This window comes from Bos mutus, chromosome 1 (assembly GCF_027580195.1).
Source record: "Bos mutus isolate GX-2022 chromosome 1, NWIPB_WYAK_1.1, whole genome shotgun sequence".
NCBI lineage: Eukaryota > Metazoa > Chordata > Mammalia > Artiodactyla > Bovidae > Bos > Bos mutus.
The window spans coordinates 21,409,274-21,428,094 of NC_091617.1; the positions used below are offsets into that span (position 1 = coordinate 21,409,274).

General features: G+C 37.2%; 1 protein-coding gene across 1 annotated transcript in view; it reads left to right on the plus strand.

The window, feature by feature from the left end:
* The first annotated feature begins 465 nt into the window (after positions 1 to 465).
* The window catches only part of LOC102279636 (SAM domain-containing protein SAMSN-1), a 114,035-nt gene continuing 95,679 nt past the window's right edge, over positions 466 to 18,821 (plus strand). The window contains exons 1-3 of the mRNA XM_070367678.1: positions 466 to 604; positions 14,804 to 14,930; positions 16,398 to 16,747. Of these exons, the coding sequence (XP_070223779.1) occupies positions 14,906 to 14,930; positions 16,398 to 16,747 (375 nt within the window). The 5' untranslated portion in view covers positions 466 to 604; positions 14,804 to 14,905. The remainder of the gene's footprint in view (positions 605 to 14,803; positions 14,931 to 16,397; positions 16,748 to 18,821) is intronic.

Genomic DNA, 18,821 nt, shown 5'->3' on the forward strand with positions numbered 1-18,821 from the left:
GATGTGATCATTTAAAGATAATCTACTAATGCTGTACATTGCTCTTATTTTTAAGTACTTTCTTCTCTATACCATTAGCTATTGTATTAGTTATCTGTTGTCCATGCTTTGCATGCTTAGTCGCTCAGTTATGTTTGACTCTTTGGGACCCTATGGACTATAGCCTGCCAGGCTCCTCTGTCCATGGGATTCTCCAAGCAAGAATACTTTCCATTTCCTTCTTCAGGGGATCTTCCCAAACCAGGGATTTAAATTTGTAGGTCCTCTGTCTCCTGCACTGCAGGCAGATTTTTTACCCACTGAGCCAGAAAAGAAGGCCAGTTATCTGTTGCTACATAACAAACTACCCCTAAATCAGGGTCTTAAAACAACAAACTTTTATTATATCACAGTTTCTGTGAGTTAGGCATTTGGGAGTGCTCGCTGACCGAGCGACTTCACTTTCACTTTTCACTTTCACGCAATGGAGAAGGAAATGGCAACCCACTCCAGTATTCTTGCCTGGAGAATCCCAGGAATGGCAGAGCCTGGTGGGCTGCTGTCTATGGGGTCGCACAGAGCCGGACATGACTGAAGCGACTTAGCAGCAGCAGCAGCAAGCTGGGTGAGTCTATCTTAGGGTCTCTCATGAAGTTGCAATTAAAATGCCGCCTGAAGTCTGCCTATCGCTGAAGAAACTGCTTCCAAACTTCCTCTCATGGCTGCAGTCAGGGGCCTCAGCTCCTTGCAGGGGCTGGGGGCAGGGGTGGTTGGAGGAATCAGACTCTCATCAGGTTAGCCTTTGGGGCTGCTTGAGTGTCTGCAGCATGGAATTTGGCTTCCCCCAGAGTGTTATCCAAGAAACAGAGTAAGAAGGAAACTGAAGTGCCTTCTAAGATCGATTCTCAGAAGTCATACACCATCATGTCCACCTTATTTTATTTGTTGAGAGCAAATTATTAAATCCAACTCAAACTAAAGGGAGGAACATTGTGACCCATCTCTTGAAGAGAGCAGTAAAAACAATTTGTGGGCATATTTTAAAAGCACCAGAGCTACCCTAATAATATTTTGAAGCTATAAGTGGACAGGTGAAGGAGGATTTCTGTATCCCATGAGTGAGATTACAACTCTTTTAGCAAATAGTATATAGAACTCTATTTTGAAGTGAGAATAAAATATAACCTCTTTTTTTTTAAAAATGTAAGACTTTAAAGAGTGACTTTAATTGGTATTCAAAGAACATGGAATGTTATGAAATACACATCTTTGTCACTGGTAAATTAAAATCAGACTAGATATTGTATCAGTATCCAGTTATACTTTATCTGTCTCTAGATCTGTCTATCTATCTATCTATTGTCCCTTTTAAAGCAAGGAAAAGAGCTTAAGTGACTCTCATTTTAACTTTAGTTTATTCACAGAAAAGGAAATAACTAGTAGTAACAAATGGGAGAGGGAGAGGGTGGGATGATTTGGGAGAATGGCATTGAAACATGTATAATATCATGTATGAAACGAGTCGCCAGTCCAGGTTCGATGCACGATACTGGATGCTTGGGGCTGATGCACTGGGACCACCCAGAGGGATGGTATGGGGAGGGAGGAAGGAGGAGGGTTCAGGATGGGGAACACGTGTATACCTGAGGCATATTCATGTTGATACATGGCAAAACCAATGTTACATTGTAAAGTTAAAAAAAAATATGAACAAGCTATCTTATCTAGCCAAGTTCTAATTCTAAATACCTGAGGGAGTTTTCACTTCTTGATCATTTCAAAAGGTTGATAGGAATTATTTGTGTATTTCTTAGTATTATTTCAATTTTTAAAAGAATTGTATAATTTTTAAAATGGATAGTAAACACATCCTGGTAATTTAAACTGTGCCAAGCTAGTTGATGTCTTTAAAATGAAACACAAACCTGAAACGTGGGCCTAATTCTTTAAAAATCTGTGGGCTTCCCAGGTAGCACTGTAAAGAACCCTCCTGCCAATGAAGGAGACATAAGAAACACTGGTTTGGTCCCTGGGTTGGGAAGAGCCCTTGGAGGAGGGCATGGCAACACACTACAGTATTCTCGCCTGGAGAATTCCATGAACAGAGGAGCCTGGTGGACTACAGTCCATGGGGTTATAAAGAGTTGGATATGACTGAAATGACCTAGCACACACACTCTGCACTCAGTGGCAGAATAAAATCCAGTCCCTCAGCACTGGTTTCAGTCACTTCAGCTACACTGTCGGTTTCCACTTTTTGCCTCTTGGTCCTAGACTAGACCTTGTGGGACTTCTGCCTAGCTTTGAACTGTATAGTAACCAAACTTGCTTTGCCTTTATTTGAGTCATAACTCTTGACTTTGGACTTGTTTAAACTCTCTGTGCTTCAGTTCCCTTATGTGTAAAATGATGAAAGAAAAACTTCTTATGATTGTTAAAAATGTTAAATGAAGCAGCATATGTATACTACCCCTAAAAATGTTCAATGAACATTTATGTTCTCTCCCTAAACTCCTCTTAATCTGACAGAAAGACTGAAATTCATGTCTATTTTCTGTTATAAATTCTATCCAGTGCCTTTTGCTGCAGTCTTGTGGTGTCCCAGACAAAAATTGTTTTTAATGCCAGGGACCAAACCTGTGTTTGGTTGGGTGGTGCTAGTGGTAAAGAACCTGCCAGTGTAGGAGACACAGAGACGCAGGTTCGATCCCTGGGTTGGGAAGATCCCCTGGAGGAGGGCATGGCGACCCACTCCATTCTTGCCTGGAGACTCCCATGGACTGGAGCCCACCTGGGTCCTCTGTTCATGGGATTGCAAAGAGTCAAACATGACTGAAGCATGCATGAACATACATATTCATCTTTGTATAATGTATGTGGAGATGAAATTATGGTGAAACATAAATTAGTGTACTTTGGTAATATGATAATCATGGTTGAGAAAATGAATCCTTTCCCAATTATGCTGATACCTTTGTACAGTTTTTTTTTTTTAAAGAACGTCAACATCAATCTTTTCTTTTTTTTAACATTAAAGAGGGTGACCTTTGAATACTGAAGTCCATCTCTCTGTCAAAAACACATTAAGCCTACTGTGTTCTGTTTAAGTGGTTTTTCTCTTTCCCCAAAATGTTAATGCCATAAGCACTGTGTTCTATAGTTCTTTGTTACATTGGTTTTCAGCTGCCACATGGAAACGTTTTTAGAGAACATAAAATGACTTGTCCTTATTGAGAAATTTCCTGACCTAAGAGAAACGTAAAGCATTTCCTTCAAAGAAGGATGAGTTTTTCATATTAAAAAAGTCCTTAAAATTTAGCAATTTCTCCTAGGGCATGGAAAATATTTTAGTGTTATAAAGTATAACTGGCATCCTTTGTATGCCGGTTCTCTCTTAGACACTGAAATCTTCAGATCACATGAACCACCTTCCTTTCCTGGTTGAGCTATTGCTAAACAAAGGTTCAGGGAAAGAAAATGTTTTATAGCAGGTGTGGAAAATCTCCAGGACACTCATGTACAGCAGCAAGTCTTGAAGTATTACGGGCTTGAGTAGACTGTAAGTCCTTTTTGAAGTTCTTTTTCTAGATTGGGAAGGCTGTAAGATAAATTATACAACTTTATTTAATCATTATTTCTCAGAATGCAATATAAGCTTAAGATTCTATGGAATGTAACCATCTACAAAAAAATCATGTTTCTTTATATAGGTACAAATACAGTGAAAGCGAAAGTTTCTCAGTCATGTCTGACTCTTTGCCAATGACTATATAGTCCATGGAATTCTCTGGGCCAGAATATTGAGTGTTTTCCAGCATTTTTTTTTTTTTTTTGGCCTTTCCTTTCTCTAGGGTATCTTCCCAACCCAGGGAGTGAACCAGGGTCTCCTGCATTGCAGGAGGATTCTTTACCAACTGAGCTATGAGAGAAGCCCAGTTTCAAGATATCTCCATTCATGGCCCTCTCTTCCCAAAGATAATTAACATATTAACATTGAAGTTTCAATAATAATCTTAATAGAGATTCTTGCTTAAGGAATAGTTATGCTAGGTAGGAAGAGGTGATAAAAAAATAACTATTTAAATATTCTGTTCCCTGAAAAAATTACTGTACCTTACCTTTGCTGTTTTCCATGCCTTCTAAGTTTTTAATGACTAGTTAAAATAGCAAAGAGCTGTGGGGAAAAAACAACTGAATCTCAATGAATACTGGAAGGACTTCCCAGATGAAAAGAAGGCTATGTGTTTGGGAGGAGTAAGAAATCATTAGAAACAGAAGCGAAAGAACTAGATCAAAAGACCTGGAGCTACCACTGACTTGGCTCTTAAGCTATTAAATTCGTATTTCTGTGCCTCAGTTTCTCACTCTTAATGTAGTGGACTAAATGAATACAAAAACTTCTTCTTTTTTGATATTTATTTATTTATTTGGTTGTATTTGGGTCTTAGCTGCAGCATGCAGGACTTTGATTGTGTCATAAAGGATCTTTCTTGCAGTGTGAAGAAGACTCTAGTTGCAGACACGGGCTCGGTGGTACAGTGCACAGGCTTAGCTGCTCTGCAGCATGTGGGATCTTAGTTCCTACACTAGAGATTGAACCCCTATCCCTTGCATTACAAAGTGGATTCTTAACCACTGGACCACCAGAGAAGTCCTCAAACTCTTTTTCAAAAGCTAATCATCCACAATTAATAAGAGCCCAATCCCATTTTTTCCTTGATACTCTTCTGAGGTCCACGAGTTTATATAAAGTAACAAAAGGGATACTTCTATAATCTATTTCAGCATCAACAATTTCCTGTGTTCCAGCTCCTCATTTTGTAGATGCATAGGGAAGTGAAGTGGCTTGCTCAAGTGCACGTGGCTGGTCAAAAAGCAGAGCATTGCAACAGAGCAGCCATTTATCTGCAGATCAAGTCTAGTCCTATTAAACTAGGTTTTCCAGACATTTTCATTTATGTGTTGTTTATGTTAAATTATAACTCCTACATACAACAGGTGTATTTTTTCTATGTAATTCCCTATACCCATAAGTCCTTATATTGCTAGGAATTCAACAGGTGCTTAATAAAAATTTATTAATTTATATGTGTGTATGCTATGTCACTTCAGTCATATCCAATTTTTTCAACCCTGTGGATTGTAGTCCACCAGGCTCCTCTGTCCTCAGGATTCTCCAGGCAAGAATACTGGAGTGGGTTGACCTTTCCTCCTCCAAGGGATCTTCCCGACTCAGGGATTGAACCTGAGTCTCTTATGTCTTCTGCATTGGCAGGTAGGATCTTTACACTCATGCCACCTGGAAGTCCATTAATTTGTATGCTGATTCTTAAATTTCTTCTTTTTTTAAATTTTATTTTATTTTTAAACTTTACATAATTGTATTAGTTTTGCCAAATATCAAAATGAATCCACCACAGGTATACATGTGTTTCCCATCCTGAACCCTCCTCCCTCCTCCTTCCCCATACCATCCCTCTGGGTCGTCCCAGTGCACTAGCCCCAAGCATCCAGTATCCTGCATCAAACCTGGACTGGCATCTCGTTTCATACATGATATTTTACATGTTTCAATGCCATTCTCCCAAATCTTCCCACCCTCTCCCTCTCCCACAGAGTCCATCATTCACATTTTTTGGTCATTTTGAGGTCAACCCTCAAAAATATTTTTATGATGAGTTTCAGAAACTTCTTCAAAATTTCAAAGCAGAGGATATTATGTGGATGTAAGAAAGATATTGTTTCTGCAGCCTTTCCCCTTAAACCAACACAACCCTATTTGCATCTCTGACTTGTGTAATCCTGGCAGCTTCCAGCTGACTTGGCAGCGCCTCCACAGTAAAAGACTGACCCCAGCCTATGGGTCAATGAGCAAAGAACATTTTTGGCTGTTCATACAGAAATGGGGAGAGATGGCCACGAACTGGTAACTTCTGTGATCCTTGGGAAATAGAGCTTAGCTGGCACATTATTCCAGGATCAGAATTATGCCTCCCCAAATCTGCTTGATTTTAACTTCTATCACAGAAATAATACGTTTTGTAATTGTAAGTAAGAGGAGTCAGAAACCTGTATTAGAACTTCAGTAAGTGATTTATCTTTATTTAGTGGGAAAAGACTGTTACAAAAAGGGATATATTAGACATGGTAAATTACACTGCTTAGCTGTTCAAATGCCTGCATTTCCTTTCCCCATCTTACCCAGTGCAATCTTTCTTTCCTGTGAATAACCATAACATTTTATTTGTATCTTTCATATGACATGCCTTTTCCTCCAGATGTGTTTTTGACCAGCTCTTCAGTTCCCATGTATTGAGCATGTTAAAGACCCTGGTTGAGATGTACAAAATAGCTCTGGAACTCCAAAGATCACACCTTTCAGTGGAGGGGACAGACACAAAAACTTAGATGACTGGTTTTCAAAATCACTCATAGTAAGAAATGAGCATCACAAGACAGACTGTTTTATTCTCTTTTGCATCTCCCACAGGTTAGTGAAAGTGAAAGTTGCTCAGTCATGTCCAATTCTTTGCAACCCCATGATCTATACAGTCCATGGACTTCTGCAGGCCAGAATACTGGAGTGGGTAGCCTTTCCCTTCTCCAGGGGATCTTCCCAACCCAGGGATAGAACCCAGGTCTCCTGCATGGCAGGCAGATTCTTTACCAGCTGAGCCATAAGGGAAGCCCAAGAATACTGGAGTGGTTAGCCTAGCCCTTCTCCAGAGGATCTTCCTGACCCAGGAATTGAACTGGGGTCTCCTGCATTGCAGGTGGATTCTTTACCAACTAACCTATCAGGGAAACCTCTCCCACAGGTTAGATGTTCAGTAAATGTGTGTTGAATGAATAAATAAATACTTTTTAAACCTTCTAGGAGAATATATTCCATTTCATTAATGAATGTATTCAACTGCCTATTCATTCAATGACATTTTTATTGTGCTAAACACTATTTTAAATGCTGATACAGTTAGTGTTCATTTAACTTCTATCACAGAAATAATACTTTTTGTGATTATATAATGGCAACCCACCCCAGTACTCTTGCCTGGAAAATCCCATGGATGGAGGAGCCTGGTAGGCTGCAGTCCATGGGGTCGCAAAGAGTCGGACATGACTGAGCAACTTCCCTTTCACTTTTCACTTTCATGCATTGGAGAAGGAAATGGCAACCCACTCCAGTGTTCTTGCCTGGAGAATCCCAGGGACAGCGGAGCCTGGTGGGCTGCCGTCTATGGGGTCGCACAGAGTCAGACACGACTGAAGCGACTTAACAGCAGCAGCAGCAAGTACTCTAACATCAACTTGGCAATTTTTCCACTAATTATTTCTTCAATCAATATTTCATTTGCATAAATGAATTTTCAAACTGTCTTTTTAGTTAGTTGCAGTTTCAAGGAAGCAGTAAAATAAGCCTCTAAAAGAAAACTTGTTTATTTTCATGTGTTTGGATTGATTGATCCTAGTTCATAATCCTCTTGGTTTTATTGCTCTCCAATGAGTTACTAAATGTTAATTGATCATTGGACCTTACAAATTATCCTCTTAGAGTTTATTTTAGGTCATGCTGCTGCTGCTAAGTCGCTTCAGTCGTGTCCGACTCTCATATAAAAGACAATGGGGATCTAGTTTTGGCAGAAATAGATTTAATTTAAAAGAACCTGTATTCTTAAATGATAGAATGTCTCCCAAATTTTAGAAGTAATATATCTTCATTGTAGAAAACATGGAAAATTCATGGTATATAAACAATAAAGGAGCCACTTAAGTGGTATTTACACTTTTTATACAAAGTTGCATTCTGATTTTTCCCTTAAGAGTGTTTTGTGAGCATTAAAATAACTCTTCTGCAAAGTCTTAAGAACTTGTAAATCTTGTAACTAAGTGAAGAGTCATAAGACTACAAAACAGAGAAACTGTTTTCTGTTTCATGCAAAATACATGAAAATACTTGAAGTTTCACTTCAGGGTGCTCATTACAGCTTCCTTTTAAAATAAACCAAGGAAATATTTTTTTTAAAAAAACCTCTGTTTCCTCTCTTTAAGAAATTTTGTGATATACATATCAGGTGATCTGGCTTTTTCCATTTGAATACTTGCTAAAGAGTTTACCAGAGAGGAAACTTTTTCTAAATCAGAAATTAAGAACAAAAAAAGAACAAAAGGAAATTACTTTTCTTCAAGGTCTATCATGTTACTTTCCAACTTCCTTTTCCTTAGTAGGGAGAGAACATAATTCAAACAGTTAAATGATTTGGATTTATTTAGCCTCCAAAAGCCCAAATTTCTCCTGTGTACAAATAAGGGGATACAATTGGAAGATATTTAAATTCCTTTGGAGCAAAATATACATACAAAAGAGAACATATGTGTGTATGCATATGAAACATTAAATATTCATATATATTATATATAAAGATATATATAAGAAGATACAATATATATGTATGTATATTTGGATAGGCCTATAAATTTAAATGTGTACCTGATACTTATCCTCTATATTGGAGAACCATATTTAACTTATAAATCAAAAGCTGGAATTTGATTGATCTTAAATTCGATTGTCAACACCAGATAACTAGTAATTATGTTGGCTCCTAAAATTCTTGTGAGATAGAATATTGGATTAGAAGTCAGAATACTTGATTCTCATCCTAGCTCTGTTATTAATGAATTATCTTTCCCTGGATAAGCCACTTAACTTCTCTGGGTTTTCCCATTTTTTAAATAGGCTGGTAGACTAGATGTTCTGTAAGTTCCATCCTGGCCCATAAAATATGATTGTAGGACTAATCTAGTTCAATAATTCATTGATGCTATTTTCTAAAAATTATTCTGTCATACTAATAGTCAAGCAAAGTGTCAGAAAATGAGGTGCATTTAATCTAACACTTGTAACAAAAATTTTACATTATTTAAGGAATGTGAGCCAAGTGAACTAAAAGATATGCACATTTATATATAAAAGATATAGTATGTGTGTGCTCAGTTGCTTCAGCCATGTCCAACTGCTTTCGACCCTATGGACTGTAGCCAGGCTCCTCTGTCCATGGGAATCTCCAGGCAAGAATACTGGAGTGGATTGCCATGCCCTCCTCCAGGGGGATCTTCCCAACCCAGGGATCGAACCCAACAGCTCCTGTGTCTCCTGCATTGCAGGTGGATTCTTTTCCCATGGAGCCACTTGGGAAGCCCAAAAGATATAGCATATACATATTAAAATATATGTATGAAATATTTAATTTATATTCACATATAATTACTGTCTTAATGGAGAAAAACAGTAAGTAAATTAAATACAATAATTTAAAAATTTCCCCTAATTTCTTGATTCCTCATTCTGTTTTTTGCATTATTCTTTACATTTTAAAGAAATAGGTAGATTTTACCAAATCAAATCTTCATCCATTTACTCATCATGTTATTATTTTAACTACTTCATATGGAGTACTAACTGTCAATATTACGGATACTAAGGATGCTGCATGATACCTGTACAGAAGGATATGGTTCCTGCCGTCCTTCAGTTTAGAGCCTGCTGAAGAAGAAAGACATTTAGCCAATGATGACACAATTACATAATCCTGAAATTGCAGTGAAAGACAAGAAGAAGAAGAATGGGGACCTAATTTGGACTTGGGAGTCAAGATCAATCTCTGGGGAAAAAAAAAATGACATTAGACTGAGGTTCCAGGGATGAGTAGGAAGGAATTAATCAGGTCAAGAGAAGGAGAATGAGCATTCAAGGTAGAAGGAACAGCAGATATAAAATACTTGAGAAAGGAGAATTGTGTAGTTTGGGAACCTAGAGGTCTGCACTGTGTGAGCCAGAGGGGACCCTAAAAACTTGGCCCTCATAGATCCAGTTAAGTATTATAGACCTTATTAAGAGAATATTTGGGATTTCTGAAGTAATTTAAGGTAGTAATATCACCAGATTTACATTTTTCAGAGGGAACTCTAACATTATATTATAAAGCAACTGAAGGGGTGTGTGCGTGCATGCTAAGTTGCTTCAGTTGTGGCCAACTCTGTGTGACCCTATGGACTATAGCCCACCAGGCTCCTCTGTACATGGGATTCTCAAGGCAAGAATAACGGAGTGGGTTGCCATGCCCCCCTTCAGGGCATCTTCCTGACCCAGGGATCACACCCATGTCTCCTGCATTGCAGGTGGTCTCTTTACCAACCAAGCCACCAGGGAAGCCCACAACTAAATGGGGTGGGTACAAAGACTAAAAGAAAACCAGCTGGAATTTAGAAAGATGGTAACAATAACCTGGTGTACGAGACAGCAAAAGAGACACTGATGTATAGAACAGTCTTATGGACTCTGTGGGAGAGGGAGAGGGTGGGAAGATTTGGGAGAATGGCATTGAAACATGTAAAATATCATGTAGGAAACGAGTTGCCAGTCCAGGTTCAATGCACGATGCTGGATGCTTGGGGCTGGTGCACTGGGACGGCCCAGAGGGATGGTATGGGGGGGGAGGAGGGGAGGAGGAGGAGGGGAGGAGGGAGGAGGGTTCGGGATGGGGAACACATGTATACCTGTGATGGATTCATTTTGATATTTGGCAAAACTAATACAATTATGTAAAGTTTAAAAATAAAATAAAATTAGAGAAAAAAAAAAGAAAACCAGCTGGAGACTTGCCAATAGTGTCAATAAAAGAAAATTAAACATGGATGAGAACAGTGGAAATGGAAAAAGGAAAGAGATTCAAGATACATTTTTGAGAATAAACCAACCTCAGTAATGGGATAAATACAAGTAAACCGAGGAGAGGTAAATAAGAAAGGTGATAATCTGATTTATGGAATGTGCAAAAGGATGGATGAAGATGGTATTCAGGGAGTTGAAGAAGACCAGATGAGAAACAGGTCTGGAGGAGGCTAGAGGACAGTCATGATCATGCTTATAAATCATTTGAAATGGAAATTTGGATATGTTGAGTGTGAAGCTCTGAAGAAAGTCCTACAAAAATAAATTGGGAATCCTCAGCATATACTTTCTATTAAAAGCCATGTGTGTGTGTGTGTGTGTGTGTGTAGTTGAGAAAAAATGATGCAATATTATATGAAAATCCAGAGCTAGTTCTAAAGGAATTTAATTTTGAGAGAAAAAGAGGTGTCAGCATATAAGAGAACAGCCAAAAAAGGTGCAAGGAAATCCAGGAACATGATGTCACAGAAGCCAAGCAAAAACAATGTTGCCTGAAGGTCATCATGGTCAATATTGCTGAATATCAGGTAGTAATGAGTTTGTGGAGTTCATTGGACCACAAAAGCGATTTAAATGCAATAGGAGAGACAAAAGTTGATTGATGAGTACATGAGGTGGGTTGAAAGGATGAGAAATTAAAAAGATTAAAGAAAGCATATAGTTAAATTTTTTGAGAAGCATGCCTAGGAAAGGGAGTAGAGAGTGGTATATAAAAGATGGTGAATTAAAGATGGATGAGATCAGAACACCTGTAAAGGCTATTGGGAAACATCTTTTAAAAAAGAAGATGATCAAAATTCAATAAAGAGGGAAGATGAATGAAAATATAAACCAACTTGTGTCATTCATCTGGTTAGAATAAAATACATATTCCCCAGCCTGCTCTAAAAAAGCCTCCTAGTTAAATCTCTGGCTTTATCTTGTGCCATTCTTCCCTTCCCTCATTTCCTTTCTCATACACTAAGAATTCTCCCATGATTTCCAGTTTACAACCTTTGCACAATCTGCGTCCTCTTCTAGGAATTCTCTTCCCTCTGCTGTTTCCCTGACTCACTCTTTTCCATAATTCAAGTTTCAGCTGAGATGTTGTTCCTGAATATCCACTGAATCCAAAATGATCTCCAAATTTTCACGTCTGGTTCCTTCTTTTCATTCAAACCTCCATTTGTTTCCTCAGTGAAACCCTTCTGATCACCTACTATAAATTAGTAACACCCCTATCCCCAAGCCATCGCCCTGAGAATTCTTGCCACAGCACTTCTTGTGCCACATTTTACTGTTCATGTGCTTGTTTATATGTTAATGGCATGTCACTTCTCTCTAGAATATAGGCTCTGTGAAAGCAGGGATCCCATCTTACTTGCTCCATGCCATATCTCCAGAATGTATGATAGTGCTTGGCACACGTAGGTGTGCAATAAAAGTTTGCTGAATGGTAAGTTTAATTTACAGGTCAGTCTTCTTAGAAAACATCTAGAAATTAAAAGCCACATTATTAAAATTTTAATCAAATTCAGTACAGATATACAAGTGATTGATTGGAAGATCGTAGTGAATAACATTATTTAAAATATTATAGATAATTTATTTTAATAGATGATCTTAATGATTCCATATCTCTTATAATAATATTAACTCTAACTTTCATCCATTAGGTATATATGCTATCTAATAGCAGGAGAAGGTTTCTCAGAAGTACTTTGCATTTAGAAAGTAGCCAGACTAATATAATAAATTTATTATGGATAATCCATTTCATAGATAAAACACATATATGAAATCAAGAATGTATTTATATTTACAAACATTTATTGCTATGCACAAAAATGAATGAAATATAATAACTCAAAAATGAGTGAGTGAATAAAGGAACACATGTATACCTGTGGTGGATTCATTTCAATATTTGGCAAAACTAATACAATATTGTAAAGTTTAAAAATAAAATTTTAAAAAAAGTTAACAACACTGTGTTTTTAAAAAGCTATGTTAGAGTATAAACAAAATAATAAGGGGTCTGTTTGGTTGAACACCTCTAGGCCATGGAACTCACTCTTTTGAATTTAGACACTATTCAAATGCTTCCATTTCTCCTAGGCACAATTGTTAACATAGAATTCAGTTACCATGGTATCTTAACATTTTTCCCCAAATCAAGTGTAAGTCTTTTTCACAAAGAAGGAGGAGAGAAAAGTTTATTTCTGATGCCAGTGTTTCAGTGGAGACATTAGGCTTTGTCTGTGGGAGAACGAGGTTGCCGTAAGAAAATAAGTACAACAACAAACCAAAATATCATGCTCAGTGGTTGTGCCATGCCAGCCCATTACTCCAGCTCATTTCTGGAAGGGACTAAAGATTAGAAAATGCCTCTTCCTGACTTGTAGTAGACCTATAAAACCAAGTGGGCTTCCCTGGTGGCTCAGCGCTAAAGAATCTGCCTGCAGTGAGGGAGGCAAGAGATGGGGCTTCCAGATGGGGCTTCCATTCCTGGGTCAGGAATATCTCTTGGAGGAGAGCGTGGCAACCTACTGCAGTATTCTTGCCTGGAGAATCCCATGGACAAAGGAGTCTGGCAGGCTACAATCCATAGCGTCATAAAGAGTCAGACACGACTGAAGTGACTGAATAGCAGCCGCAGCATAAAACTGAGCAACTCAGAAAGTACTGAAAAGGAATACTAGGGAAAATTATACAAAGAAAAAATAGCAACAGAAATTGTGGTGAGCTGAGCATGACCTTTGGAAAAAGAAGAAAGATTTTGCATATCTAAGAAAATCTCATCACAGTCCTCTCTGAAAGATTAAGAGGATTCAGTATTTTCTTTCATTTACTTGATGCAAATAGGTACGGCTTTCTCTGACAAAACATCACGGTTCTTACTTAGGTATTATCATGCAGAGACAGAACATCAAGTTTATGTTGGTTGTTCAAAGTCATTCTTAAAGATCAAGAATAAGAACTAAATTTAATAATTGGAAATATTTGCATGCCAGAGATCTTTTTCTTCCAAACATTTCTTTGGGCTTATGGTCTGTGTCAAAGGATGGGAAGCACTGTTACAAATGTGTCTCATCCAAACATTAATGAGGAAGCAAATCATTCGCCTTTTGAAAATTGCAGTACCTATTTGGATGTCATTTATCAGCTGTCCGATGGAAAGAAATGAGGGAGAAGCAGGCAGAGAAATATTTCTGAATCCTGACTTTTCTGGATGAAAAAGATGTATTCCTCTATGTATTACTTCTTATCTTATTAATACAACAGAATGCAATTATTTTACCCACTAGTATAGCATTTAGCATGTAAAGTATTAATTGCCAAAATATTTTGCAGTCTTTAAGAGAGCAGTATCTTAAAAATAATAAGTAAAATCAGTGTAAATGCAAATTAATCAACATTCAACTAGTGACAAATATTTGTGCATCTTCCAAAACACTTTGTCTTTAAAGCAATGTTAATTCTTTTACACATTTTTTCCCACAATAAGCCAATGACGCTTATATGCTAAAACATAATATAGAATATGATGCCTGTTTTTTCTTTTCTCATTGTGTATCTTCTAGAAAACAAGAGGCTATTTTTTAAAAAAGTATATTGTTTGAAAATATTTTAGTAGAAGTTAAATGCTGTTTTACCAGAAATTTCTAAGGAAAAATGAAGAAAATTTGAATAATGCTTTTTTTTTTTTTGAACACCATCAGTCTATTCCAACATACGTAAATAGCACCTTTCAATTTCTGTTTCCATCTATGTTATGCTACAAAAGGCTTGTTTTTTTTCACCATTTCACATTGAGCAGGGGTACCTCCTTTATAGATGGCTCTGGATTCAATCCATTTTGTTACATTTTGATGTAAAAAGAAAAGAAATGGTAAAAAAAAATAAAGTTCTGCTTTATTATGATTGGCCAGCTGTAATGCACTTTATAAATTTGAACCTCCAAAATGTGGTGCCATTTCAAGATATCGCTTCAATTGTCTCAGGGTACAGGTTAAGGTCACATTATGAATTTCCCTACATTTATGACCTCGACACGTTTTATATATTTTTTTGGTGGAGATTTTTCTTTACCCTGAGCTATGTTTGTGCTAGTCTGTAAAATCAGGTGATGACCCAGTGGAATCCATAGGGACATTAAAGAGATTGCAGAAACTGGTTTGGACCAAGAAAGCAAGAGTGCCCAGTCTGAATGAGATGAAACCTACATCAATAAACCTCCGTAAGTAAGAACTTAATGATCTCATTATTTACCTCTTTTATATATTGTATCAGTAGTGTATATGTGTCCATCTAATCTCTCAGTTTCTTTGCCTGTGCCCTGCCTTACCCCTTGGTATCCATATATTTATTCTCAACATGTGTCTATTTCTGCTTTTCAGTGAATGGGAAGGAAGTCCAAAAGGGAGAAGATATGTGTATATGTATGTCTGATTCACTTTGCTATACAATAGAAACTAACATACCATTGTAAAGCAACTATATTCCAATAAAAATAATTTAAAAACCTCAATGAGCTGATAAAAAATGTCCTGAGGAAGAATTCAGATAGTATATATTAATGAAGAACATTTTGATAAGGTCTTAAAATTATTAAATATTGAGGGCTTTTTCTTATTGCCAAGGTATTTGTGAAACAAATATCCTCACACTGTTCCTGAATTTCACTTTGTATCTGTGCCACTCCATCTCTCTTCTTCAGAACCAGACTCGGGGTAGAGTAAGAGAAAGCTATGGGTAGAGCTCAGCAAGATGATAAGGACCAGCATTGTCCACTTTTTGCATTCCTTGCCCTCACAAAGCAGCCCAATTCAGTTTTGATGTGAATGCCACTGGCAGGTCATGCAACTTTGATTTTCATTTATTTATTTACAAGAATGCCCTATTAATCATAATCTTGTGTTTACACTCACTAAACATTTGAACTTAAATAGAGTCAATGAATGGTGTAATTTACTAAGGGTTATATATATTTCTATTTCCTATAAATTTTTATACATTACCAAAAATCTCATCACACCTTACAGTACATGTAAATATAGGTCTTACTGATCAACTTTATGGGACCAAAGATATACCGTTCTCTGTTTTCTCAGTCTTGTTCTCTCTTTTCCAAAATATTTCACTATGAGAAACACATCATGCATAAATCTCTTTGCAGATTGATATTAAGTTAGAGAATTTTAGGTTATCAAGAGAACTTAGGTTATCAAGAAAATCTCTACTGAGATTTCATTCTTTTAATTAAGACAAAAATCTGATTTGCTTCTTTATATGTCTTATACGTGTGACCTCAAAAAATTAAAAAAAATACTTAAGAATAAAAATACACCATATCATGTTTATAAAATATGAGGATTTTTTTTAATTTGTTATTTTTCTAAAGTATCTTTCAGTACACTATTTCCACATGGATTCCAGTCAAACTGGCTTTAATCTTTATACACAACTTCAAAAAAAAGTTAGGTAAATCCGTTTTTACAAAACAAATCACTTAATATACCAAAGACATACTCTTTAAAGAAATGCTAATTTAAAATTATTTTGTAAAATTATATGACTTCCTGGTTTAACCTGTGATGTTCATTCATTTCTATTATATAAAGGGAATTATAATAGTCATAATTTCTACATGTGCAAAATTATTTGACAGACTTACCTCTTTAACCTATTTTTCTTTATCATTCAGAAGATGAAGATGAAACATTGATTTCCTGTATGAAATTAGCCAAAAGCCAAGAAAAGAAAGTTAATGTTAATGCAAGGGGGAAGGAAGGAATGGAAATTAGACTGGATTCTATTTCTCCATCATTGGCTAGATCCAGTGCTTCAAATGGATGCAGCTTGGCAGAAATGCTATCCCATAATGAAGGTGAATTTCAGATGTGGAACAACTGGAAACCTTTTCCAGAAAACCTGTTGTGGACATACGTTGATTTCCAAATTGACCAGACTGGACTGTGGGACAATTGTTTCCACTGCACTCACCACCCCCGTCTCAAGTCTTCTTGTACAGATATGGATCTCCCACACTCATGGGTAAGTTCGTAAAATGACGGAAATGTATCATCTTATCTGGATGTTTGTACTAGCAGGAAAGAAACAGATAACAAAGGTGCTAATCAGTCAAATTTACCAGTCTCTGGAAAGTTGCCAGAGTTAGAGCTGTCTTTCCAGAAAGCAATGCAACTCTAGTGACTTCTGTTATCATGTTGCTATTGCATATATTCCTTTGTGTTCAAATAAACTATTGCATAGCTCAAACAGTAAAGAATCTGCCTGCAATGCTGGAGAACCAGATTTATCCCTGGGTCTGGAAGATCCCCCGTTGGAAGGTCATGGCAACTCACTCCAGTATTCTTGCCCGGAGAATTCCATGGACAGAGAGGTCTGGCAAATTACAGTCCATGAGGTCTCAAAGAGTTGGACATGACTGAGTGACTAACACAGACAATGTTTTCCAGAGATTTCTTTTTAACTAAAAGAAAATAAAGGATGTTGTTTGCTGAATTATCTAAATTATTGCCGTTGTGTTGAAGTTTCACTGATAGTTAATACATGAAAGAGTCGCTCAGTGGCTCAGATGGTAAAGAATCCCACTAATTTAAATGAGCATTTTCTGTGGGCCTGCTATTCTCATAAGTACATCATATGTATTATTTCATTTAAATCTCACAACCTTATAATGTAGGGAGTGATGTTCTAATATTAATTCTTTCCTGTTTTACAATTGAGAAAGATGAGGTATAAAAAAGTAACAGGTATAATATCACAAATCTAACAATTTGTGAAGCCAAAATCTAGAACCTCCACAGTCCTATGCTACAGATCCTGATTTTAGCTAATATATTATAGCATTTCCCACGTACTAAACTAATGGTATATGGCACACAAGAAAGAGCAATGATCTGGAGTTAGAGAAATCTGGGTTTGAATTCCAGTTCTGCTACTTGGGCAAATTATTGAACCCTTTTAAGCTTACTATTCTCAATTGTAAAATGGAAGGTGCTCAGTAGTTCAGTGATGCCAGACTCTTTGTGATCCCAGAGACTGTAGCCCCCCAGGCTCTTCTGTCTATGGAATGTTCCAGGCAAGAATACTAGAGTGGGTTGCCATGCCCTACTCCAGGGGGTAATAGAGAAACTAAAATTATATAGCATAGATATTCTAAGATTTAAGAGTGTGAATTTTTTTTTTTTACAGATGAGTTACTCATCTGCCTGGTATATTCCTCTTTCCTTTAAAACCATCATCCTAACCCATAATACTTAGATCAAATACTTTGTCCTCTAGAAAACTTGCCTGGGTCATACCAGATAGGAGCAATCTCTTTTTCCTTTGAACTTCCAGATTACTTAAGGGTATTCTTCTTTCATTGTATAGTCATTAAATCTACATTAGCATCACGATATTAGACACTGACGACACAGAGCCAAATAATACATGCATTGGCCCTATCTTCATGGAGCTTATCACACTCCGTCCTGTAGCAGGACGAGCTGGGCATTAGTTTACTTGCTATAAATAATTTATGTTTATATTCTCCCTAGTCTCTAGAATGTTGTTGTTTGCAACTTTTTGAGACCCCATGGACTGTAGCCCGCCAGGATCCTCTGTCCATGGAATGTTCCAGGCAAGAAAACTAGAACGGGTTGCCATTTCCTACTTCAGGGGATAATAGAGAAACTAAAATTGTGTAGTTTCAATCATGTTCAACTCTTTGTGACCCTATGTCTGTACGTGACCCATCAGGCTCCTCTGTCCATGGGATTTCCCAGGCAAGAATACTAGAGTGGGTTGCCATTTCCTTCTTAGGGGATCTGCCTAACTCAGGGATAGAACCTATGTCTCCTGCATTGGCAAGTAATTCTTTACCAATGAGTCACCAGGGAAGCAGAAGTCATGGGCACTCAAATATTTGAGTAACATTTGCTGACTAAATGAATAGAAGTTTTAGAAACCAATAGACTTTGTTACCATAGATCTAGAGAAAAAAATTACTTCTTCATTGTCTAACTGTTCTATATTAATGCAGTCATTGCTGTTGTTCAGAGCTAAGTTGTGTCTGAAACTTTGTGACTCCAGGGACTGCAACATGCCAGGCTTCCCTATC